At 41.6% G+C, this 27,513-nt stretch overlaps 1 protein-coding gene and 1 long non-coding RNA gene across 2 annotated transcripts in view; both read left to right on the forward strand.

Annotated features, from left to right (window-relative positions):
- NLK (nemo like kinase) overlaps nucleotides 1-9,693 on the forward strand; it is a 163,368-nt gene extending 153,675 nt beyond the window's left edge. Inside the window, exons 9-11 of the mRNA XM_049637883.1 lie at nucleotides 4,613-4,811; nucleotides 5,731-5,824; nucleotides 7,882-9,693. Coding sequence (XP_049493840.1) covers nucleotides 4,613-4,811; nucleotides 5,731-5,824; nucleotides 7,882-7,936 — 348 coding nt within the window. The 3' untranslated portion in view covers nucleotides 7,937-9,693. The remainder of the gene's footprint in view (nucleotides 1-4,612; nucleotides 4,812-5,730; nucleotides 5,825-7,881) is intronic.
- A 14,870-nt stretch (nucleotides 9,694-24,563) lies between these two features.
- LOC125927512 (uncharacterized) lies at nucleotides 24,564-27,284 on the forward strand. The gene is made up of 3 exons (XR_007459356.1): nucleotides 24,564-25,020; nucleotides 26,696-26,787; nucleotides 27,193-27,284. It is a non-coding gene; the product is annotated as an uncharacterized LOC125927512 (long non-coding RNA).
- The last annotated feature ends 229 nt before the right edge of the window (nucleotides 27,285-27,513 follow it).

Below are 27,513 nucleotides of genomic sequence, written 5' to 3' on the forward strand. Positions count from 1 at the left end.
CCTGGCTCAGTTACATGGTTTAGTCTAGGCGGTGGCTATCTGTGGTGATATCAGCTACGTCCATGAGTTTATATCCTGAATTCAGTAGTCAGGAGTACCTGGTAACAGTCCTTTACTGAGGTTCTTGTGATGTTTCTCATGGAAAACTTAATTCTTCAGCTTGTAGTACAAGCCTTTATGCAAATATAAGGAGAAAGCAGAAACCACTAGTGAATAAGGTTAAAGGCCTCTGGTTCTTTTATTATTATAGTATCAACAGAATTAGAAAGGATGGGGTGTAATAATCAGTTTATAAAGATGTGATTAACTATTAACTCAAATAGTGAAGGCATTAAACAAACCTCCAGAGACCTTAATTTATCTAAATGCAATAAATAGTTATAAACAATATTCTTTTTAACTTTTTAGTGTTTGTTTATTTTTGAGAGAGAGACACAGAAAGTGAGTAGGGGATGGGCAGGGAGAGGGAGAAACAGCATCCAAAGCAGGTTCCAGGCTCTGAACTGTCAGCACAGAGCCCAATATGGGGCTCAAAACCACGAATTGTGAGACCATGGCCTGAGCTGAAGTCAGACGCTCAACCGACTGTGCTGCCCAGGCGGCCCTACAAACAGTATTTTTAAAGCACAGCAATAATTGTTAGGAATTTAGACAAAATTAGTCACTTTTTTCTCTCGACAAACACACATCTATTATCTTGCAAACATCTCCTATCAAATATTCTTTTATACGCTTTAAAAAAATACCTATGTACTTCAACCTAAAGGTATTTGCACATCTTTTTTAACTATCCATTGCTTGTTCCTCTATAGTGTATTAATGAAGAGCCTTTGTATATTAAAATTATGTTGTCTAGGTATCCAAGGACTGGTTATTAACTCAAATTAATTATTACTAAGGTCTTAATGTTAACTAAGAGTCAGATTAAAATTTAATGACACATTAAGTCCTTATGATTTGTAGCATTCTAAAAACCAATTTCTTTTTTTTATTTTTTATTATTTAAAAAAAATTTTTTTAACGTTTATTCATTTTTGGGAGACAGAGAGAGACAGAGCATGAGCGGGGAAGGGGCACAGAGAGGGAGATAAACATTTTACCTGTTATCATTCATCTAATGTAGTTGAATACATAATTTTGCTATTCTGTAATCTCAGACAAAGTGATATTAGTTTATCAGTAGAAAAAAATCAAATTCAAAATGATTAGGCTTTTTGTGAGAAAACAAACCCAAAACTTGTAGACTATTGTGGTAGCATTATTTGTACATGGCAGTAAAATCAGGAAGAAACAGAGATGTTTTAAAAATATTATAACTATTACTCAGACTGATTTGTCCAGAATCAGCTTGAATAGGAATATCACAAATTTCTTTATCTTCCACAATTACACACCAAATATTAAAACTTTTAAGTTATTTAAGAGAAATATTTTGCTTCTTACTATATAACCTAGTAACTTAAAAAGTATTCTTTTAATTCATAGTTAAAGCTTTATTTAATCTTTGAGTTACAACTCTACAAGAAAACATTTCAAAGAGTTAACATACTTAATGCATAAAGAAGAATAATGTTTTAGAAATCTTTCCATTTCTTTGTATAGGTTTTTAATATGTTGATATTGTTTCTTAAACCCAGCTGGAATAGGAGTTTGCCCCATTTGCTTTTTAAGAGATCTCCTAACATGATACATTAACTCCCCTCAGAAGTATACAAAGTACATCAATATGTTCACTTAGAAATATTTTATGTTTGTAAAATGGAAAATCTTACTGGGGTGCCTGGGTGGTTCAATCAGTCAGATGCTTAAAGTCAGTTAAGCATCCGACTTCGGCTCAGGTCATGATCTCCCTGTTCACGAGTTCAAGCCCCACGTCGGGCTCTGTACTCAGAGCCTGGAGCCTGTTTCAGATTCTGTGTCTCCCTCTCTCTCTCTCTGCCCCTCCCCCACTCATTCTCTCTCTCTCTCTCTCTCTCTCTCTCTCTCTCCCCCCCCCCCCTCCCTCTCCCTCTCCAAAAATAAATAAAACATTAAAAAATGTTTTAATATAAAAAAAAAAAGAAAAATCTTATCATCTCTTCAAAACTAAAAGAGGCAGCTTTGATAAAGCAACAAAATTTAGGGTAGCAACAAGCATCCACATCTATTACAAATGTTCGTCAGTTAAACAACATATGTATGGTATGTAATTAAGAATATACAGGACATGGTTAAGTACCATTAGGTCCTTCCAAAGAACATATTGAAAATCTGAGTCATTTTGTGATCTCTTTCTCAATTGAGTAGGGCAGTTTTTCTTTTCAGTGTTCATACCCTTTACATAATGAGTCTCCTTTCTTTAGCCGTGTTTCAGAAGTTCTAAAAGAGACATTAATTTGTTTAGAAAAACAAAAGTTGATCATTACATGCTAGGAATTTGATTTACTTTTTGTTCAAAGACTCTCTTAGGTAAGACACTTTAGAGGATGCCATGTTGGTGCACACAGAACATACAAACATAGAGCACGCTATCAGTAGTTGGGATGACACCAAAATCTTTCTGACCCTGCATTCTGAAGTTGTAGGAAATAGCAGAATCCGCAGACTAAAAAAAAAATACAGGAAAACCAGATTCCAGCTGCTGGTGGCAGCTGACAGGGACCCAATTTCTGACATCTGCCACCTGACAGAAATGACTTAATGGTCAGATGATAAAATTAAAACCCAGATTCAATCACTGTTGCCACCAATGTGTTCACAATTGGCCACGAGCAATCAGAAAAAGAAATAGATGTAGGGGCGCCTGGGTGGCTCAGTCAGTTGAGCATCTGACTTCAGCTCAGGTCATGATCGCACGCTTCGTGGGTTCAAGCCCCACATCGGGCTCTGTGCTGACGGCCTGGAGCCTGGAGCTCACTTCGGATTCCGTGTCTCCCTCTCTCTCTGCTTCTCCCCCACTCTGTCTCCCCAAAATAAATAAACATTAGGAAGGAAGGAAGGAAGGAAGGAAGGAAGGAAGGAAGGAAGGAAGGAGAAAAGGAAAGGAAATAGACTTGCCCAAGAACCAGCTGTAGTGTGCAAAAGCCAGGGAGCTCAGTCCGCACATGAGACCAGGCAGAGACACTGAGGACTCCAAGAGGCCCAGTCCTGGGCAAAGTGAACTCTCAGCAAGCTTGTTTCTTTTGGTTCTGACAATAGACCTTTATCCCAATGGAACCTCCAGGAATAAGTGGACCCATTTAGGAAAAAAGAAAAAGCTTACTTGCTAAGATGTACCAGCAAGTCAGGCTTCAGAAGGGCTGGATCACCAAATACAACATAAGACAAGTAGTGAAAGGAATAAAACTAAGGTTGTCAGGTTTACATTTGTCTGTTCGTGGTGGGTAAACAGCTTTCTTTTGTGATTCTCATATCCTGAAAAGTCACGGCATGCCTTTTAACAACATCAGCATAGCAAAAAATCAGTGATAAAAGTGTTTTTAGGAAATCCAGGTTTATGGGAAATACTTAACGTTTTGTTATTTGGGGGACCAGAACCAGCAAGGAATGATCCAGTTATTCTTGGTTCATTTGAGTGCAAAATGGCTTTCTTCATTTTTAATTGTGTTGTGTGAAGTGCTTGATTATATTGGAAGCAGGGCACACTGTCCATTTTTGTTCTACTCTGTACTGAGTCCATCCTTAAATACTTGAAAATGTACTTGCGTGTCTACTAAGCTGAAAGGAGGAGTGATTTTTTTTTTTTAATAGAGAAACAAATTTATGGTTTGTATAAACCTGAAACTACTATATTAAGCATTCTGGTCTGAGGTGCTAGAAAACCACAGGCCACTGATATACAGACAGAGCCGGCCGTCAAAACGTGGCATTCGGACCGTTATCTGCTGCCTGACGCCAGCAGCTTCCACATAGGCTTTGGCCCTCAGTTGGTATTCAGAGAGGATAAAAGTTTCAAGCAGCTTTGTAAAATTGCCACCATGATCACATCTCTACCAAATGCTGAAACGTATTTAGAAATGTAACTGTTATTTAAAATGTAAACTGGGGGCACCTGGGTGGCTCAGTCGGTTGGGCGTCCGACTTCGGCTCAGGTCACGATCTCGCGGTATGTGAGTTCGAGCCCTGCGTCGAGCTCTGTGCTGACTGCTCAGAGCCCGGGGCCTGTTTCAGATTCTGTGTCTCCCTCTCTCTCTGACCCTCCCCCGTTCATGCTCTGTCTCTCTCTGTCTCAAAAATAAATAAACGTTAAAAAAATTTTTTTTTTTTAAATAAATAAAAAAAAATAAAATAAAATGTAAACTGACCCCTCCAAAGCATTGCATATTTAAATGTCATGGTATTTGCCATGTTTGGCCATGCATATATCCATTTCAAGGTGGGAACTCTTCAGGATCTTAGCAGAGTCACTTCTAAGTGCTTTATGGTGGTGCGTGGTGGTCGGTTGTCCTAAGTGACATACTCCCTCTAACACTACACTACCCGCCTCTAAATTCAGTCACCCCTTTTTACACAAGATGTGCCGTAAATTAAGGATGGGCTGTGAAAAGCAGTTACTGTGTCTTACGAAAGATCCTGTGTGGACAGTCATGTTTATCTGTAGCGTTGATGTGCTGGTCTCTAAATTTGATTTCAGTCCAAAAGAATATCCGCTAAGGATGCCTTAGCCCACCCCTACTTAGATGAAGGGCGACTACGATATCACACGTGTATGTGTAAATGTTGCTTTTCCACCTCTACTGGAAGAGTTTATACCAGTGACTTTGAGCCCGTCACCAATCCCAAATTTGATGACACTTTTGAGAAGAACCTCAGTTCTGTTCGACAGGTTAAAGGTGAGTATCTTTCTTGGCCCTCGGCCAGGTAGGATAATAACGTCTTTCATTATGTAGCCATGAAAAGCTGAGTCTGGATGGCGACCAAAGTTCCTCCATGTGTTTATTTTACAACCTCGCGTATAGCTGCTTGGCCAGGGCATATATGCTAAGAAGGCTCTGTGTGGTGTGAAAACACCGATTTAATAGTACGAGTGGAAGGTCAGGCAGAGGAGCTTCCCAAGATGACTTACCTAGTGAGTGTGACTCAAAGTAGTTAATATGGATTCACTCAGTGTGGTTTCATTGACTGAAACATACTGGACTTTTTTATAAAACATGCAGACTTTGAAAAGGATAAACATCTACTGAGGGAATCATTCCTTGAATGATCACAAGAGAGGGGAATTTCTGATAGTCTACTCCTAAAGTTCCCTGACACGATCTCTTATTGGGGTGGTCCACGCTGGAGGTTAATGACATCCAAAATTCTGAATGATTTTAGACATTTTAGGACATTCTAGAAAGGAGTGGTCCTCAAAGTAAACAGCCCAAAACTATGTACCTAAACACCAATTGAGGGGTTTTTTTAAGTGATTTTCAAAAAGGCAATAATTACCAGCAATTGAGAAGATTCACTCATAATGCCAACCCAAGTGGCATCACTCTCAAATTTACAGACCATTTTACTCCTCCCACTGATGGGGTTTCCAGCCCATATAATGCCACTTGGCAGAGAGGGGGGTTGCCTGTGTTTAGCAGCCACTGTCATTTTGGTTTCGAGACAGTTCCATTGGATTCTGTCCGATACGTGATATGTGTGTTTGATCTAATGAAACCAGTAGGATATGCTGTTTAGATGCTGGCCAGTTAGCTGAGAGTCCACTGCTCCCAGGCCTGCAGGTCGGCATGGATTGTATGATGTTTGCTTTCTCCACAGAAATTATTCACCAGTTCATTTTGGAACAGCAGAAAGGAAACAGAGTGCCTCTCTGCATCAACCCGCAGTCTGCTGCTTTTAAGAGCTTTATTAGGTAACTATGTGTATGTAATTCTTACTTTCTTGTTATTAAAAGGGTACCGTTGTGATTTGGTTGTTCAGCATATTTCTGTTTTTATTTAGATTGGATAATATAGATAAAAAGAAGGTTTTCTTTTACGAGGTTTGGCTTTAGTCAAAAGCAAATTAAAAAATGACAGCATTCATTTTTACACGGACACCAATTCACAGTGGTTGCATTGGGTGGCGCTTTAGCAGTTTTGTTCCCAGATGACCACTGTACTGCCTGATCACGCGCACGGGTAGCTAGGGATCCTCCTGCAGTGGCAGTGTGGTGGCCGCTGCCCTCAAGTTAGACGTGGTCATCTTGGTTCCTGCCACTGTCCCCACCACCTTAATAATAACTGCAAGCAAGATTACTTTATAGGTATAGTGCCGGTGTGTCCTGTGTAGAGTTTTGTTTAAAGAACTTTATAGCCACTTCAGAATCCAACAAGCCTCATTCTCTTTGTCTGTCTGTGTGTCCTTTCCTTCTCCATCTCTTTTCCCCTCACTCCTTGCATCAGTTAAGGTCCAGTCAGGAGAAAGAAACCACACCCAGTAATGGGAACAGGGAAGATTTAATAGCGAGAAGCATTACCTAGGAAAAGATGGTGCATAAGAAGATCCTGGAGTTTCCCAAAGTAGCAGATGCAAAAAGCAGGTACTCCCTCTAGACTGAGGGAAGAGTGAACAAGGAAGAAATTAAGAATTTGGAGGAGGCCCCTCCACCCAAGGCTAATAAGATTTGGACTTCTTTGGAGAGGATATGGCTGCCATAGGAACACACACAGCTTGAGGGTGGTGAGAAAACTTTGCAAAAGGAGTGGGCAGAACTAGTCCATCAGAGAGGCCTGTTGGGTTGCAGAGAAACTTGCCAGAAAGTTTGGGTAGAACAAAACTGAGCCTTCCGTGTCAAAAAAAACAAAAAACAAAAAAAACCCCACCAGAACCAGGAAGGAGAGCCCCTGATGCTGTGGCCGTGCAGCGCCCTCCCAGCACAAGCCAGGCGTCAAAGGGTAATGTGAGCAGGGTCTGGCTCCGGTGTCACAAAGCAGGGCAAAGAAAGACAGGTGTGGATCTGAGAAGCCACACTCTTCTTCTTTCTACCCCACCTGCCTTTCTGCCCCTCCTTCCTCCCACTTCCCTGTGCTTTCTTTTAACTGGCCTTGACATGGTGTTGAACTTGATTGAATTTGTTGAATCAAAGTCAAGAATTTTCATTTAAAATTTTTTAAATCAGGGTGACTTTCATTCTTCCATGTATTTGTCTATGGAGAGAAAGAATTAGGCTGCTTTTTACTTTTCTCTGTGGTTTAAAATTACTTTGTTTTATTATTTCCCCCTAAGAGTCAGTGACCCAGCCAATCACGTGTTTCAGTACCTTTCAGGTGCCAGTTATTCATTATCCCGGGCCCCAGGAAGCACAGTGCTTACACACACCCACAAGTTTATAATCCAGTTAGCCAAATTAGACAGATATGTCAAATAACTGAAAAAACCCATCTGTGGATAACAAATGCTAAGTGATTATCCATTACTACTGAATTAATACTTGATAAAAGAGTGCTTAAAGGCTTATTCAAAATAGATCCCCACTTAATGTCACTGTATTTTGAGAGGCTACTTTTCAGTAGATAATTCTGCATCCTTTAAGGTTATTTTCCTGGTTGATTATAGACATTATTATTTACAGTACCTACCACTTGCTTCATATTATGAACTAGGCGCAGTGAAACCACTTTGCATACATTATCTCATGCATTTGTCACAGTAGCCAGTGAGGCGGGTAGCCTCTTCCCTTCCAGAAGAGGAAAGGTGAGAGGGTTTGCTCTGCGGCCCACGAGTCAGTGACCTATCGTTTTCAGGCCCATCACAGTTGCCTCACTTATAGATGCAGATTCTTGAATGAACAGTGAGAAGTTAAACAAAAATCCAGAAACGGACTTTACGATTTTTTTAAAGGCAGGGAAGGAAACGCGCAGCACTGACTCACCCTCTTGCCCTTTGTGGTGTCACAGCTGGTTTCACCGTGTCTCCATTTTCTTCCAGTTCCACTGTTGCCCAGCCGTCCGAGATGCCCCCATCTCCTCTGGTGTGGGAGTGACGGTGGAAGATAATGTACTACTGAAGATGTAATGTAGCTTTCCACTGGAGTCTGGGATTTGCAATTCTGGAGGTTAATCATGCTTGTACTGTAATTTTACTAATGAAGTTTTAAATTAACAACCACTACTTGTATGATATGAATAATATTTAGAAATGTTACTAGACTTTTAATCTTGTAAAGTGGTTGTGCTTTTAGAAGAAAAATATTTTACCCAGAGTTGCACATGTTTTATGAATTTAGTGCAGCTGTTATGGCTCACCTCAGAACAAAAGAGAATTGAACCAAATTTTGGATTTTGGGGTTTTGTGTTTTTGTTTTGTTTTGTTTTTCTTTTTTTAAATGAAGTGAGATTGTTCACACACACACACACACACACACACACACACACAAAGGACAGTCGTCCATTTTGATATTTGAGCCATTCCTGAAAATTTGGGGTTTTCTAAAATGAAAGAATCTAGAAACCTTGCCTGCGACCAATCATGGAGCCACATGAGCTGATCGTGGCTGCACCTGGGGGAGGGGTGGGGGGGTGGGGCATGCCACCTAATGATCAAGCCCTATAATTAGCTTCTCATTAGAGCCGTGACGGTGATGTGTGCTGTCTAAAATCCAATGTTGTGGGTAGAGAGAATGAGTTTGTGACTAGGAGAGACTAAACTTCTGTTTTCCTTACCCAGTATAAATATATATATATATATTTAATCTATTTTTATTAGAAGTTTTTCTGCTCTTTCTTACATAAAAGAACCCCCAAGCATGCATCTTTCATGTGTGTAAATAATTCATTTCTGGGCTAATTTCAAAAGAATCCCAACATTGCTGTATAGAGAGAGAACTAGCTTGCACATTTTAGGTCTGTGAAATTTTGTGAGACTTTTCCTGCACTGGACAGTTAAAAAAAATAAATAAAGACAAAAACAAATTTTTAAAAATTTTAAAGCCACAAAAAAAGGCACATAGGGAATTATGTCAAATGTGTTTGTGTCCTTAGGCAAAGCTGTGGGAGTCTTGAAATGTCACAGTAGTAAATAACTTATTACTTTTTGACAAATTCTTTTTTCTGTTGGAACACTGAATTCTTCTGTGCATATGTATATATGAATACAAATTGAAGGCCTCTACCTCCTGGAGTTATACAACTTGGCTTGTTTACCTCCACATGCTGATGATGACTATTTTTTTTTTTTTAAGTTCAATGTGGAGACTTGAAACTTGAATGTCCCTTCCAACTTTTATATTAAAAATAAAAAGACAAGAAAATTGAAGATCGTTTTTCACCTGTACAAGGAATACTAATGGATCGTCTTAAAATTGGTCTAGGAAAAAACCTTGGTGTGTGTTATGGACAATTAACTGTTAAAGTTATTGTAAGTTATCTGTATTTAGCAGAGTATTTTCATCTTGAGTGATCTGAGCTGAATTTGAAGACTATTAATAAGTTATGTTTGGAAGTTTTAACTTCAATGAAGTAATTATTTGCTGTGAAAGAAACAAACATTGAATTACTAAACAAAGATGGTGCAATATCTTTGTTTTTTTTTTATGAGGCTCCTGAGAATCAACCCAACTGAAGCATTTCAATTCACTTGAATGAGAAACGTGTTTAGTATCAAAAGAGCCCAAGAAGACACTGGTGTGAAAGGTACAATCTCAGAGGTTGGTCAATTACCGTGGCACACTTACTGGTCACTTTGTACAATGTAGATTTGAAGTACAGTGGTGAAAACATTAAATGTGACATTTGAAAAAGATGTGTCATCTTTTTTATTTCAATTCCTTTCCTTTGTTTTCTCTTCAGTACAGCTTTTATCCTGATTTTGTAGTTTTAAGACATTGGCTATTTATAGTTCTGTTTTGATCTTTGAGGAAATTAGTTGTGGTTTTTAAAAATCTTCCCAGAAACTTTACATTGCCAAGAACATATCAAAAACTTAATTAACTAATATTAAAGACATTGTGAGTCAAATACATATCATTTGAAAGTCTTTTCCAGACCTTAGAGTCTAACCCAGTGGTTTTCTCTCCTTTGTTTTTTTGTTTTGTTTTGTTGCACAAAGAACCCCATTTTCAATGTGAGATCAGATTTCAATACGTGAGAGTCCAATACATTAAATAAATAAAAGTGGACTGCTCTAGATGAAGCAGACTGCTGAGGACTTGACCTCACCCTCCTCTTCCTTTCTGCCTCCTGCCCTCCCCCAACCCCCCACCCCCCCCCCCGCAGCCCAAACGTAATTCCAGCTAAGGAAGAAGTCCTAGCCGGGTGGTGGGTAATTACGACCTGACACCAGACTGCCTGACTTCAGAATACCTTCCCTGTGGCAGATAAGGCAACATGACTGTTGAGTTTGTAGATGACATAGATTTACCCCTGTCTTTTCTTGATTTAGCAAAATGAATGGATTTTTTTCCTGACATGGAAGGAGTTGACTGTTCCAACTACTAATACACACACACATATTTGTTTTTTCATCTAATAAACTTTTGAATACCTACTGAGTGTAAGAATTACCTAGAAGGAAGGCTTGTTAATAGAATAGTGCTTAAATAAGAAAACTAGTTTTTATCACTTACAAGACGGGATTATGAATTGCACCCGTAACAGTTTAAAACTAATTCTTCAGAGATAAATATTAGAATATAGTGACATGATCCCAGGGTCATGGGATCTCTCTCTCTCTCTCTCTCTCTCTCTCTGTCTCTGTCTCTCAAACAGGCATCTTTTCATGTGCCTGTTGGCCACCTGTATGTGTTCTTTGGAAAAATGTTTTATTCTTATCCTCTGCCAATTTTTTAATTGCATTGTTTGTTTTTCTGTTGAGTGGTATGAGTTCCTTTTGTATCACAGATAATAACCCTTTATCACATACATGGCTTGCAAATATCTTCCATTCAGTAGGTTGCCTTTTTATTTTGATAATGGTTTCCATTGCTGTGCAGAAGCTTTTTAGTTTATTTTGGCTTTAGTTTTCCTTGTCTTTGGAGTCTGATCCACAAAGATGCCACTAAAACCAATGCCAAGAAGTTTACTGCCTGTTTTCTTCTTGGAATTTTATGGTTTCAGGTCTTCTATTCAAGACTTTAATCCATTTTGAACTAATTTTTGTGTATGGTGTAAGATAGTCTAGTTTCATCCTCTTGCATGTGGCTGTCGAATTTTCCCAACACCATTTATTGAAGAGACTATCCTTTCTCTATTGTATGTTCTTGGCCCCTTCATCATAGACCAATTGTCTATGTATGTGTGGGTTTATTTCTGGGCTCTCAATTATGTTCCATTGATCTGTATGTCTGTTTTTGTACCATTACCATACTGTTTTGATTACAGTAACTTTGTAGTATAGTTTTAAATCAAGGAGCCTGATACCTCCAGCTTTATTGTTATTTCTCAAGATTGCTTTGGGTATTCAGGATCTTTTGTGGTTCCATACAAATTTTAGAATTATTTGTTTTAGTTCTGTGAAGTATACCATTGGAATTTTGATAGATAATCCATTGAATCTGTAGATAGCTTTGGGTTTTAGGGACATTTTAACAGTATTAATTCTTCCAATCCATGAGCACAGAATACCTTTCCATCTGTGTCCTCTTCAATTTCTGTCTTCCGCATCTTCTAGTTTTCATTATATAAGTCTTTCACTTCCTTGGTTAAATGTATTCCTTGGTAATTTATTCTTTTTGATGCAATTGTAAATAGTATTGTTTTTCCTTTCTCTTTCTGGTGTCTTGTTATTGGTGTATAAAAATGCCACAGATATCTGTATTGTTTTGCATCCTAGCTGTCCTGAATTAAGTTTTTAGTGCTAATAGATTTTTGGTGGATTTTTTAGGGATATATATATTATACATACATATACATACACATACATACATACATACATACATGTCATCTGCAAATAGTAACAATTTTATTTCTTCCTTTCTAATTTGGATGCCTTCCATTTCTTTTTCTTATCTGATTGCCATGGCTAGGACTTCTAGTACTATGGTGAATAAAAGTGGTAAGAATATGCATCCTTGTCTTGTTCCTGATCTTAGAGGAAAACCTTTTAGCTTTTAACCACTGAGTATGATGTTAGCTATAAGATTCACACATATGACCCTTCTTTATGAGCTACATTCCCTCTATACTTATTTCGTTGAGAGCTTTTATTATAAATGGATGTTGAATTTTGTCAGGTGGTTTTTCTGCATCTATTGAGATGATCATATGATTTTTCTTTTATTACTGTGGGTATCACATTGATTGTTGAACTATCCTTGCATCCCTGGAATAAACCCCACTTGGTCATGGTATATGATCCTTTTAATGTATTGTTGGACTTGGATTGCTAATATTTCATTGAGGATTTTTGCATCTGTGTTCATCAAGGATATTGGTGGCCTCCTAAAATGTATTTAGAAGCTTTCCCTCCTCTTCAGTTTTTTGGAAGAGTTTGAGAAAGATTGGTATACATTTTCTTTGAGTGTGTGGTAGAAAACTCCAGTGAAGCTATCTGGTCCTGGACTTTTGTTTGTTGGGAGATTTTTCATTACTGTTCATCCTCCTCATGACTAATCAGTCTCTTCAGATTTTCTATTTGTTCATGATACAATCCTGGAAAATTGTATGTTTCTAGGAATTTATCCATTTTTTCTAGGTTGTCCAGCTTGTTAGTGTATAATTATTTCCCCTACACTTTTTAAGTGACTTTTTCAGTGAATGAACAATGCCCGGAATCTTGGAAAGAAGTGGTAAATTCCAATGTCTTCAGGTTGCTGGTGGTAGAACTTTTAACAAGTAGACCTTCTTGCTAAGAAGTCAACATTTATGTTATGTAGCTGACTTCAGAGGTCTCTGATACAGTAGTCCGTCTCCTCATGTCTCAGGGAATAATCAAAGATCTCTATAAAGAGGGGCACCTGGGTGGCTCAGTGGGTTAAGCTTCCAATTCTTGATTTCACCTCAGGTCATAATCCCATGGTCATGAGCTCATGGTCTGTGCTGAGCATAGGCCCTGCTTGGGATTCTCTCTCTCTCTCTCTCTCTCTCTCTCTCTCTCTCTCTGTCCCTCCCCCACTCATGCCCACATGCACTTTCTCTCAAAATAAATATATATATTTTTTAAAAAAGATCTCTAGGGGCACCTGGGTGGCTCAGTCAGTTAAGCGCCCCACCTCACCTCAGGTCATGATCTCACCGCTCATGAGTTCGAGCCCCACGTCGGGCTCTGTGCTCACAGCTCAGAGCCTGGAGCCTGCTTCTAGTTCTGTGTCTCCCTCTCTCTGCCCCTCCCCCACTCACGCTCTCTTTCTCTCAAAAATAAAGTTAAAAAAATTTTTAAAAAAATCTCTAAAGAAAGATGGGTTTAACTTTTTAATAACACTAATTTTCAGAGCTCATCATCCTCACAGCCAACTTACCTTCATCCAGTTCTTAATTGCAGCAACCATATCATGGTTTTTAAGAATGAACAGCTTTACTTTAGAGTCTTTGAGAATGCTTATCCTTGAGAAGAAAAACCTTGTAAAGACAATATTATGGATTCCTTTTATAAAACTATGTTGGTTGGGGCACCTGGGTGGCTCAGTCGGTTAAGCATCCGACTTCAGCTCAGGTCATGATCTCATGGTTTGTGAGTTCGAGCCCCACGTCGGGCTCTGTGCTGACAGCTTGGAGCCTGGAGCCCACTTTGGAATCTGTGACTCCCTCTCTCTTTGCCTCTCCCCTGCTAATGCTGTGTCTCTCTCTCTCAAAAAATAAATAAACGTTAAAAAAATTTTTTAAAAACTATGTTGGTTTTGTGTGTTAGTATTACATTCAGAGTGTACAACCTACAAAAGGATCGTGAAAAGGAAATCCCTCTCCTTAGAGTCAAACCACCCTTTCCAGCTTCTGTGCATCATTCCAGAAATATTCTGCATAATAAAGTTTATATGTTTTTATAGGAAGGATAGGATAGTCTGCATACCATCCTGCACCTTGCCTTCTTCATGTAATCTATGTGGAAGATTGTTCCACATGAACACACAGAGCTAAAGCTTTTAATTTGAGCCACTTTTTTATTATGAAGGTGAACAGTAAATAACTTGAATTAATTGCCCCTTATCTGTGTTTCTGTCCTTTGTCATGGCATTGTTTTTCTATGGGGACAAATAATTCAAGGTAGAACCAACTAACCCAATTTCCCCCCAGGTAAGCCATCGCTCATATATGTAGTAGTACTTGTTTTTTAAATCATTTTTTTAATTTTAATTTTATTACACATTTTCTTAAAAGACAAGTATTCAAACCATGTTAAAAAAAAAAAAAAACTAACCGTTTTTTCCAGCTTACCAAACACCCTAAGAAAATCAAGAGGCATTTAGTTGTACAAACTCTCAACAGGTTCAGATGTGGCCCTATCTGCTCATTTGCGTGCCTTTTTTTTTTCATTTCGTCCTGTTTGCCAAAACTTACATCATTCAAGACTTCCTCGGTCATTTTACCAACAGGGACCTTAAAAATTAATATGCTTTGGGGCACCTGCGGGGCTCAGTCGGTTAGGCCAACTCTTGATTTCAGCTCAGGTCATGATCTCACCGTTCATGCTGCCTGAGCAGAGTGGACAGTGCAGAGCCTATTTGAGATTCTCTCTCTCATCTCTCTGCCCCTCTCCTGCTCTCGCTCTCTCTCTCGAAACTAAATTTTTAAAAAATTAACATGTCTTCATATACATCATACATATGGCAAATAAAGACCAATAGAATGACCACATCTTTAATATCCGTGCTCTTGGCTTACTGTCAAGAATCAGATGATGTTGTGTTTTACAGCCAGTTGTGTTCACAGGTCTTTTTACAGCAAAAATATTTTCAACAATATAGATGATTTCACATTCTAAAAAACACTATTAAACACCTAGGAATTCTTAATGAAATATAACAATAAGTAGCTAAGCTTACAGAAAGAGGGAAATCTTTAAGGACCAAAACCAAAGGGTACTGGAGCCATTGCTTCCCTGAGGCCATTTGCCAACTGGTAAATATATATAATATATAATGTAATATACCTCTCTCTCTCTCTCTCTCTATATATATATATATATCATATACATATATATGATATATATATTAGCTATATAGTAGCTAATATTTATTGACTACCAGGCTCTGTTCTAAGAACTGCAAATATTAATTGTACAACAACCCCATAATGTGGGTACTATTATTAATTAGACCCATCTTTCAGAGGAAGAAACTAAGACTCAAAAGAAACACATTAGAATCTTAGCTAGTAACACCCCATGAGAGACAGGACACATGACCTTGAGCAAGATGTGAAATTAAAATTTAGATCCCACATATATATAGCTGAGATCTTCAAAGAGCTATTCCTTCAGTGAAAGGGGAAAAAAAAAATCAACTGCCACAAGGATATGTATCTTACAACCTTATCCTTAACTGAAGCCTCAAAAGATTCCAGTAGATAAAACACACCCAAAAAGTGAGCTCACAACCCCAAATTACAAAACATAAGGAAAAAAGTTGTTATATATAAGAGACCATTACAAACCAAGTGATCTGATACTGGAAGTACTGGGTGCAGAAGACAGAATGATATGCTTTGGGGTGGCTCAGTCAGTTAAGCGTCCAACTCTTGATTTTGGCTCATGATCTCCCATTTCATGAAATCGAGCCCCACATCAAGCTCTGCACTGAAAGCACGAATTGGAATTGTCTCTCTCCCTCTCTCTGCACCCCCTTCCCTCTCTCAAAATAAATAAACTTAAAAAATGATTATGCTATAAAATACTGAGAAATGAAGGTATGATAGCATACTTTAAAAAAAAAAAAAAAAAGCCAAGAAGTAAAAGTCAGCCAGGCTGCCCGGGTGGCTCAGTTGGTTAAATGTCCGATTTCGGCTCAGGTCATGATCTCAGGGTTTGTGGGTTGAGCCCTGCGTTGGACTCTGCTGACAGCTCAGAGCCTGGAACCTGTTGCAAATCCTGTGTCTCCCTCTCTCTCTCTCTCTGCCCTCCCCACCCCCTCCCACCCCCAGCTCGCACTCTGTCTCTGTCAAAACTGAATAAATGTTTAAAAAAAAAGAAAAGTTGGGGCGCCTGGGTGGCTCAGTCGGTTGAGCGTCCGACTTCAGCTCAGGTCACAATCTCATGGTCCGTGAGTTCGAGCCCCACTCTGGGCTGATGGCTCAGAGCCTGGAGCCTGCTTCCGATTCTGTGTCTCCCTCTCTCTCTGCCCCTCCCCTGTTCATGCTCTGTCTCTCTCTGTCTCAAAAATAAATAAAAAACGTTAAAAAAAAAATTAAAAAAAGTCTTCTTAAAAAAAAAAAAAGTCATGGGGCGCCTGGGTGGCTCGGTCGGTTAAGCGTCCAACTTCGGCTCGGGTCATGATCTCACGGCCCGTGAGTTCGAGCTCCGTGTCGGGCTCTGTGCTGACCGCTCAGAGCCTGCAGCCTGTTTCAGATTCTGTGTCTCCCTCTCTCTCTGCCCCTCCCCTGTTCATGCTCTGTCTCTCTCTGTCTCAAAAAAATAAGTAAACGTTAAAAAAATTTTTTTTTCAAAAATAAAAAAAAGAAAAAAAAGAAAAAAAAAAGAAAAGTCAACTGAACTATGACCAGGAAAATTTGAAAAATAATAAACTTACACAAATGAAAAGAAAGTCATTGGATGTAAAAATAGATTTGATAGGTTAAACAGTTCCAATTGAACACTGTCAAAGAAAACAAACTAAAACTTGTGAAAGATTACCCAGAATATATTACCTAATGTACAGCAGAAACAAATTTGCACAGGAAATAATAAAAGACATTAAGAGACTTGGGGGATAGAGTGACCAAGATCGACTCTGTATAAAATTGAAGTCTCAAAGATAACAGAAGATAGACAAAATTAAATAGCTGAAATACTCCTAGATTTTGTCATAGTAGGGAATCATTGAATTTAGGAAACACTAATCATAAGCAGGATAGATAGCATGTTCTAGTGGAACTGCAGGATGACAAAGTGGCCTTAAATGTAACCAAAAATTGCCTAAAAAGAATAGCATTGAAAACTCAACAGCACCAATCGAAGCTAGAAGACAACAGAATGATCCGACTAGTCGTTTTGAGAAGAAAGAACTGTTAACCCAGAATTACAAACTATCATTTAGTGCAAAGACATAAAAGATATTTTCGTAATAACACAGATTCAGTTTACTATGAATAGATGATTACCGTCAGCAAATTCCAAAGAATGTACTTCAAGAAGAATAAGCAGATCTCCAGTGCAAGAATGGCGAACAAACTGGTGAATGTGTGGGGAAAACTAAGCAAACGCCGGCTGCATACAGCAAGAATAATAATGTCTAGTTGGGAGGGGAATAAAGTCAGACAGGGATTCTCTAAGCTGCAATACACATACCCGTGGAGATAAATGAAGGCTCCAGGAGGCACACAGGCACATATATTTTTAAGGGAGTCAACTTCAATATGTTTCCGCCATCCTCATTCTCCAGGGTGTTCACCTTGCCCTTCACAATCCCCATTCGGCTTCACCCAAGAAAGACATACTTCCTACACTGTAACGATTACTGTGGTGCAGTGGCTCTGTGTGTAAAACTCCTGGTTGCTAAGTAAAAGGGAAAATACGAAACTGTTTTTGTGTATAAAGCCCTCGCCTCTTTTCATCTCACTGCTCTCAGATAACACATCAATCCTGAGAGATAGATAACCTCTTGAAAGTAAAGCAAAGAGAGCATTAGTAAGAAATATTGAGACTGGCAGAATTTTACTTCATTCAGGCAACAAATTCATACCACAGCTCTGACTGTCTTAAAATTCAGAAGTGAGCAGGTTTTTTTATGGAAACATGTATAAAATGAAGCCAGACTTTTTCTAACAGAAAATAAATCTATTTTGACTGCTTAGTTTGCCAATAAGGACTTTCCAATCAGTTCATATGGTAGTCATGTTTTCCATAATTAGAATTAGCTGGGAATCTGCAGCTACCAAGTTCTGACAAAAATATATTTGAAGCAAAAGATTAACAAATTATCAAAAAATATTGTACAAATGTTGGCAAGAATGTGAGAAGTTGGAATCCTTGTGCATTGCTGATGGGAATGGAGAATGGTGCAGCCGCTATGGGAAAGTGTGGCGGTTCCTAAAATTAGAATTATTTTTTGATCCAGCAATCCAATTCTGAGTATATACATAAAAGAACTGAGAGCAGGAACTTAAACAGATACTTGAACACCAATATTCATAGCATTGATTCGCCATAGCCAAAAGGTGGAAACAGCCCAAATGTCCATCCAAGGATGAGTAGATAAACAAAGTGTGGTGTGTATATATACACTATGGAATGTTACTCAGACTTTAAAAGGAAGGAAATGCTGACACGCGATACATAGAGGAGCCTTGAACACATCATGCTACATGAAATAAGCCAGACACCAAAGAAAAAAATATTGTATGATTCTACTTACATGAGGTAACTAGAAGGGTCAAACTCATAGAAGGTAAGTATACTGGGTACCAGGAGGAGGGGGGAGAGAGGGCGTGAGTTTGCAATGGAGCATTAATCATCATAGGTATGGAACTTCGAAATGATGGAGCCGCCTGATGGTGATGGCTGAACAACAATGTGAATGTACTTACTGCTCCTGAACTGTACCCTTAAAATGTTTAAAATGGTAAAATTTGTGTATATCTTACCACAATTAAAAATATATATAGATGGGGCGCCTGGGTGGCTCGGTCGGTTGGGCGGCCGACTTCAGCTCAGGTCATGATCTCGCGGTCCGTGAGGGCTGTGAGTTCGAGCCCCGCGTCGGACTCTGTGCTGACAGCTCAGAGCCTGGTGCCTGTTTCAGATTCTGTGTCTCCCTCTCTCTGACCCTCCCCCGTTCATGCTCTGTCTCTCTCTGTCTCAAAAATAAATAAATGTTAAAAACATATATATATATATACATATATATATATGTATGTAGATGAAGCTGTGATGTCCCAGAAATGGATGTTCAATAATTAGATAACTTATTTTGTCTCTTTTCTAAGTCACAAAGTCAGTTTAAGGATATAAAATAAATTCATTGCAACTTTAAAGGCTCATTTCTGGACTCTCAATTCTATTTCATTGACCTATATGTCTGTCTTTATAGCCATCGCTGGTGTCTTGATTACTGCAGCTTTGCAGTTAAGTTTTGAAATCGGGAAGTGTGAAGTCCCCCAACTTTATTCTTTTGCAAGACTATTTTGGCTCTTCTGCGTCCCTTGCATTTCCATATGAATTTTAGAATCAGCTTGTTAATTTCTGCAGCGGCCAGATGAGATTTTGGTAAGCATTGCATGAATCTGTGGAGCAGTTTGGGGAATTTGCCATGTACACAATATTAAATCTTTCAATCCACGAACATGAGATGTCTCTCCATTTATTTAGTTCTTTCAGTTCTTTCAAGGTTTCGTAGTTTTCAGTGTACAAGTCTTGCACTTCCTTTGTTAAGTGTATTTCCAAATAGTTACTTTTGATGGAATTTTCTTAATTTCATTTTCAGATTGTTCATTGCTAATATATAAAAATACAATCGAGGGGCGCCTGGGTGGCTCAGTCGGTTGAGCGTCCAACTCTTGATTTCAGCTCAGGTCATGATCCCAGGGTTGTGGGATCGAGCCCCGTGTCGGGCTCCATGCTGAATGTGGAGTCTGCTCGGGATTTTTGCTCTCTCTCTCACTGTGTCTCTCTCAAAAAAAATAAATAAATAATACAATTGATTTTTGTATGTATATATATTTTTTAGTTTTTTTAACGTTTATCTATTTTTGAGAGATAGCACAAGCAGAGGACGGGCAGAGAGAGACACACAGAATCCAAAGCAGGCTCCAGGCTCCGAGCTGTCAGCAAAGAGCCCAGTGCAGGGCTCAAACCCACAAACTGTGAGATTATAACCTGAGGCGAACTCAGCCACTTAACTGACTGAGCCACCCAGGCGCCCCTGATTTTTGTATATTGATATTTATCCCACAACCTGGCTGAACTCACTGATTAGTTCTAAGAATTTTTTTATGTATTCCCCTTAGGATTTTATAATAAAGTTTAACATCCTCTGGAAAAACATTGTAATCCAAAAATTCTACCTAAAGCTTTCCTGTTTTTTATTCCCCTGAGGGCAAAACAGAATAATGAGAAGTTTCCAGTTATGTGGGGGTTTTTTTAATTTTATTTTTTATTTTTTAAAATTTACATCCGAATTAGTTAACATATAGTGAAACAATGATTTCAGGAGTACATTCCTTAATGCCCCTTACCCATTTAGCCCATCCCCCCTCCCACGACCCCTCCAGTAACCCTGTTTGTTCTCCATATTTATGAGTCTCTTCTGTTTTGTCCCCTCCCTGTTTTTATATTATTTTTGTTTCCCTTCCCTTATGTTCATCTGTTTTTTTGAAAAAAATGCTGGTGCCATTTAATAAGGAAAACTTTTGTTTTGTTTTTTGTTTTTTTCATTTTGGGGGGCAGGTAGTCTTGGCTATCTCTGTCCTGCCAAGAACTATTTCTTTTGAAAGATGTCAAACTTGGGGCACCTGGGTGGCTCAGTCGGTTAAGCTTTGAGCCGACTTTGGCTCAGGTCATGATCTCGCGGCTCGTGAGTTCGAGCCCCACGTCGGGCTCTGTGCTGACAGCTCAGAGCCTGGAGCCTGTTTCAGATTCTGTGTCTCCCCCTCTCTCTGACCCTCCCCTGTTCATGCTCTGTCTCTCCCTGTCTCAAAAATAAATAAAACGTTAAAAAAAATTTTAAAAAAAGAAAAAGAAAGAAAGATGTCAAACCTATTAAAAAGTGGAAAGAAATAATACAGTTGACTGTTGAACAATATGGGTTTGAGCTGTGTAGGTCCACTTATCGTGGATTTATTACAAAACAATATTATTAATGTATTTTCTCTTATGATTTTTCTTAACATTTTCTTTTCTCTAGGTGTTCTATAAGAATACAGTATATATGATACATAGAACATATAAAATACATGTTAATCGACTATGTTATAGGTAAGGCTTTCAGTCAAACAGCAGCCTATTAATTTGGTGGGGGGTTATAAGTTCTACAGATTTTTAACTGCCTGGGGGGGGGGGGTGTCAGCACCCCTAACCCCTCATTGTTCAGGGGTCAACTGAATGATGAAAACCCAAATAAGGGTGCCTAGGTGGCTCAGTCGGTTAAGCATCTGACTCTTGATTTCAGCTCAGGTCATGATCTCATGGTTTATGGACTCAAGCCCCGCATCGGGTTCTGCACTGACAGTGTGGAGCCTGCTTGGGATTCTCTCTCTCCCTCTCTCTGCACCCTCCCACCCCACTCACACTTTCTCTTTCTCTCAAAATAAGTAAATAAATGTTAAAAAAAAAAAAAAGAAGAAGAAGAAAGAAAGAAAACCCAAATACTCTTCGTCTTGATTCACCACATTTATTAATCTATACACAAATATGTGTGTGTGTGTGTATATATATATATATATATACACACATGTATATTTATGTATACAAATATATATACTTTTTAAAGTTTTTTGCTGAGGGGCACCTGGGTGGCTCGTGGCTCAGTTAAACATCTGACTTTGGCTCAGGTCATGAACTCACAGTTTGTGAGTTTGAGCCCCACATCGGGCTCTGTCCTGACAGCTCAGAGCCTGGAGCCTGCTTCGGATTCTGTGTCTCCCTCTTCTCTCTGCCCCTCCCCTGCTTGTGCTCACTCGCTCTCGCTCTCTAGCTCTTTCTCTTTCTCAAAAACAAACATTAAAAAAAATTTTTTTAAGTTTTGCTGAAACGCCATGAAACTTCACTCCTAATGTATCTCAGAAAACAAGGCCATTATCCTAAATAACTACAATTCTGTCATACCTAAGAAATTTAACAATTGGTGTTCTACCTAATATCCGGGACATGTTCGATTTCTCTAATTCTCCTCGAAATTTTATTTATAGCTGGCTTCCCCTCCCCCCCCACCCAATTGAGGATCTAGCCCAGGATCACGTCTTGCATTTGGTCATCAGGTCTTTTTAGCATCCTCCAATAGGAAAGACCTTCTGCTTTTCTCTTTCGTGGCATTTGGCACGTATGAAGGTGCAAATCCAACTGTCACGTAGAATGTCCCAGAAAGATCTGGATTTTGCTGGATGGGTTTCCTCATGATCAGATTCAGCTTAAGCAATTTTGGAAAGACTATTACAGAGGTGATGTGTACTTCCCGTTCCATCAAATCAGGAGGCGTAACCATTTGTCCCATTTTGGGTGATGCTAAGTTTGATCGTTTGATCAAGGTTGTCACTGCCAGGTCTCTCCGTGGTAAAAGTGCCCTTTCCCTTTGTAATTAAGAAGCAACCTATGGGAAGGTGCTTCGAGAGGCCACATCTGATTCCTCAACAAACTCATCCAGTGCCATCTACCGATGACCTTTGCCCCGATTGTTTACTCTGTTAGTATTCAGGAAGTACTGCTTTCCTAATTTTCTCATTCCTTTTACACTTGACTTTTTCTTTCAGACCCCAAGTAGGTCCTGCCGTGTAGTGAAGGACTCATCAAAATTTCTCTGAGTACATGAACATACCTTCCATGAAGGTTCTGAAACTGCCCCTAAAGGAACCTGTGGCAAACACTGTTCGTGGACCGCTGAAATCTCTCCTTCCTCGGCGCAAGACCAGACTACATTCCCAGGCCCTGGGTGGTAATGAGGGCCTATGTCAAAATTTTCTCCAGAGATGTGTGCCACTCCCAGGCCGAGGCCTTGGGGCGACAGAGGTACTCCCTCCATGCTTTCTTTCTACTTACTAACTAGAACCCATGGCCACCTGGCTTTGACCATGAAGCTGCCAATGGCCGAGAGTACGAATTCAGTAAGCTACAACCACCACAGGTCAAATCGAGGCCCAATTCCTGCTTTTTTTTCCCCCCAATGCCTATTTTTGTAAATAAGGTTTTATTGGAACATGGCCACATTTGCTCATGTACATATTGTCTGTAGTTGCTTTCACATAACAAGTGGCATGGCCTACAAAGCCTAAAATATTTATTGTCTGGCCACTTACACAAGTTCGCCAACCCCTGCTCTAGGATCAGTAGGCACTCGACAAGTGAGAAATGTTAACTCTGTCGTTACATGGGCCCTTTACTTCCATAATCAAATGTATTTGAAACACATCTTGAAAATAGCCTGACCCTAATATGTCCAGCTCTTTCCTTTTTTAACTGTTACACTTCTGGAAACACATGATCTACTTACACAAACTCCAGATCTTGCTTCCAGCCCTCCCCGCACATCGGTCTACCTTGCGCATTTGGGAACAGATGAATCTTCCTAAAACATCATCCCTATCTGCCTTGTTCAAGATCTCCCACTGTCTCTCTCTATGGCCCTGACATCAAACCTAATGGGCTTTTAGCTTTCTAGACTCAGTAACCTGACCCTTCCTCCCCAAATCAAACTTAGCTCCACTCCTACCTGACAGCCAGAGCTGGGACTAGGGTGAGGTGAGTGAGACACTCCCCAAGGTGCAAAAAGAAAGTGTTTGCTGGGTACTAAGAACTCAGCCATCGGGATAGATAATACCTTAATGCAGTATCTTTTTGAAAAAATCAAAATCACAGGGAGCCTGGGTGGCTCGGTCGGTGAAGCGTCCAACTTTGGCGCAGGTCAGGATCTCACGGTTCATGAGTTCGGGCTCTGTGCTGACAGCTCAGAGCCCGGAGCCTCCTTCGGATTCTGTGTCTCCCTCCCTTTCTGCCCCGCCCCCGCTTGTGCTCTCCTCTGAGTCTCTCTCTCTCTCTCAAAAATAAACATTAAAAAAATTAAATAAATCAAAATCAGTGCAGAAAGATCTATGAACAACAAAATAGCCACATTTTAAACCAAGCCTTTGTGAATTGACCTCCACCTGCTCTGCCCCTCCTCCCAAGTTCACAGGTTCTTGGACCTGAAAAGGAGGTAATCACTCAAAACAGCTGGCCAGAAGCCTTCTGCCTCAGGGAAACCTACAGATCTCAAGAGATCACTCTGAATCCCGCCCCCCCCCCTCCTCCGCAGCCTCCTTGCTACACCTCTAGCACCAACAGAATCTTAGTTGGTCTTTTTTTTTTTTTTAAGTTTATTTATTTTGAGAGAGACAGAGACAGCACGTGAGCAGGGGAGGGGCAGGAAAAGAGAGGGAAAGACAGAATCCAAAGCAGGCTCCGCCCTGTCAGCACAGAGCCCAACTCGGGGCTCGAACTCACAAAACTGAGCTCATCACCTGAGGTGAAACCAGAATCGGCTGCTTAACCAACTGAGCCACCCAGGCGCCCCAGAATCTTAGCTTCTGTTAATGGACGTTTTGGTTTTGAGGCGTGAAGCCATCAGCTGACTCTACGGCCACAGTGGCTTTCCCGGTCTCATCATTTTCCGTTAGCAGGTGACAATCTCCATGCGGCAGGACGCTTTCATATCTCGTCCCCTCAACAAGGACTCCAGCTCTGCGTCAGTAAAATGAAGATTTGGAACCCACAGCCTAGCAGCAAAGGTGCGCGGAGACATGCGCTCAGATCAACACTGGTGCGAAAGGAACAAACGTGTCACCGAGAGTGGTACAGACAGGCTCAGAGCCAGCAGCGGTGACACCAAATAGAGGCCACTTCCCACCACCGCGGGGGCGCTGCTGGGCTAACGGTGTTTGTCTCATCACAATACGAGTGATTTCCAGAAGGTGCTGACGACCACTGCCACTGCTCACTCAGAAAGACAGGGTGACAGCTCAAGACCCCCTCTTTTTTTCTTTTTTCTTAAGCCACTCTTTGACTTACTCTTTGCCTTGGGTGAGGGAATCCGCTGATCGACGGCCCTGTCCTCCCTCCTCCCCAGACCAATCTGCCTCCTACCACTTCTCTGACCTCCAGTTTAGAGCGGCAGTGCCCCCCACTGAAGGAATTTCAAACAGAAGACAGCAGCTGCACGGAGATTTTTTTTTTTTTGTTTTTTTTTTTTTTGGACCGAAGAGCCCTGCGGGGAAAGTGCTTGGCCTTGAAAGTCTTTATCTACAGATAACAAACTTGGCTGGGTGAGAGGTTTTCTGAGAAACACTCACATGAGCAGCTGTACGCTTACCACGTTCCGGGGAAATCCCAGCGGGGGGAGGGGAGGGGGGGTGGCCCCCACACACTCTCCCCTGCCCCCCCAGCAAGCAGTTCTAATCCGCGGGGAGTACAGCCTAAGTGGGGCCGCCTTGTCCTGGGAGCCACCTTTGGGGGCGGGGCAGAGCACACCTTGCCAGGTCCCTCCGGAGTAACGCGTGGAGTGCTCCACCTGCGCAACAGGCCCTGGGCTGCCAGGACTTTGTGTTCTGGCAGCCTTCAAGCCACCCCACAAGGAACCTTCACCTCCCTCCCCTGCTATGCTCCCCTTCCAGCCGGCTCTTGACTGTCCTCCATAGTAAACACCCCCTCCTGTCCGGAGCCCAGACCCCTCCTCCCAGGCCCCCTCCTCCCAGACCCCTCAGCCTTCACCACCTGCCAGAACTGACACCTGACTCCCCCGCTCTCCAAGGTCTCGGCTTCCCCACAGCCCTCCCCCCTGTTGGCCGTTCATTTTTTTTCACACACCAGCCTCCCTGCTCCCCAAGGCCACAACCGCCGCTCTCTGAGGTTTGAGCCATGCCTTGGCCCATGCCCACCTCCTCCTGGGTGCTCTCCTGACTCTACCTTGGCAACAGCCTTCTCACCCCCATCCCAGGTGGTCTTCACCGTCCATCCATCCAGCACCTTGGGCTCTCTGTCCCTTGACTCCATCTCCAAACACCTTCCCCTCCTCTCCATTTCGGCCCACACCTCCCCCTGCACAGAACCTCTTCCCAACACCAGGAATTCGGACATCGTGCCCCCCTGTCATAATTTCCCAACCTTCTGGCCTCTTCATCCGGTGACTCCCACCCTGCCAGCACTGCCTCCTCAGCCTCACGTTCATTCCCTTCTCCGCCTTCTCCCAGGCTGCCAGCCCCTCTGGCCCACGGGGCTTCCTCCCCATCCAGCTTGAAACGCATGTTCCGCCTCTTCAATCCACCCTTCTCATCCAACGTCTCAAAATCACCAGTGTGTTTCTTTTAACTCTTTTTGAAGTTTATTTGGTGGGGGAGGGGGAGAGAGAGAGGAGAGAGAGAATCCCAACGGGGCTCTGTGCACTCTCAGCACACAGCCCCAATGCAGGGCTTGATCTCACAAACCATGAGATCGTGACCTGAGCCGAGATCAAGAGTCAGTCGCTTCACCGACTGAGCCACTCCTCACCGATGTCTTTCCGAACCTCAGCCCTAGAGGAGTCAACAGCCTTTTTTCTTTTTTTCTTAGACAGAGAGAGAGAGAGAGAGAGAGAGAGAGAGAGAATGCTCATAAGCAGGGGAGAGGGGCAAAAGTAGAGAAAAAAACAACTTTTTTTTTTTTGAGAAACAGAGAAAAATCTCAAGCAGGCTCCACGATCAGCACAGAGCCTGACACAGGGCTCAATCCCATGACTCTGGGATCAGGACCTGAGCAGAAATCAAGAGTCAGACGCTCAACAGCTTGAACCACCCAGGCACCCTCAACAGCCTTTTTGCTGAGGAGACCCCACCCTGGAGAAAAGCACACAGCCTCGGATATTGGGCCTCCAGATCGTTGGCCACCCACCTCAGCTGGGCCCTCTACACTGCCACCAATCTCTCTGTTCTAGTGCCAAGGGGCCCGTCCTGGGGAGCACAGAGCTCCTCTGACTTAACCCTAACCCTCCCATTCTCTTCAGCTCCTCAGGGGCCTTGAGCCACATTTCCTGCTCTCTTCCCTCCTGCAAGGACAACCTTCCTCCCTCACCCGGAAACCTCAAACAGCATCTAAGTAAGTGAAAAGCGTTCTAGTCAATCTGAGAAATACGGAGGCCATCTCTGGAGCTCATCTCCCTCCAGCCACTGCCCCCTCTCTCTCCTCTCCTTCCTAACCGGTCTACACTCCCTGCCTCCCTTCCCCACCTCCTTACTCCCTGTCCTGCTGTCATGTGCCCCCTGCCTCCACCACACCTGTGCTCTCTCACAGGGCCACCGCAGGGGCCATTCAGTGTTGCTCTGACCCAGCTGACCCTCCTCCCCATCATGTTTGGGACATCACCCTCCTGTTGTGCACCTGTATCTCAGCCCCCTCCTCCCCCCCCCCCCCCCAGGATGGAGCACCCTTAAGACAGGCCCTTTGCTCTCAACACCAACCGCCATCAAACGCAGATGCCCCACTATCTACGTATCCAAACAGGTTCATCCAGCTGCCCCCGAGACTCCTCCACTCAGACGCTATGGAGACTGCTCAGTGTCAACACAGCCAGAACCCAATTACCTTCTCTTCAGCTCACTTCTGTGTCCCAGTCGGTGGGACATTCAGTGAATGGCTGGGCCCAGCGGGCAGTTAAAGATCAATATTTACAGAACCAGGGGCGCCTGGGTGGCTTAGGCAGTTAATGGCGGACTTTGGCTCCGGTCACGATCTCGCTGTTGGTGAGCTCGGGGAGTGCGAGCCCCGCATCCGGCTCTGCCCTGACGGTGTGGAGCCTGCTTTGAATTCTCTCTGTCCCACTTA

Source organism: Panthera uncia, chromosome E1, assembly GCF_023721935.1.
Source record: "Panthera uncia isolate 11264 chromosome E1, Puncia_PCG_1.0, whole genome shotgun sequence".
Lineage (NCBI taxonomy): Eukaryota > Metazoa > Chordata > Mammalia > Carnivora > Felidae > Panthera > Panthera uncia.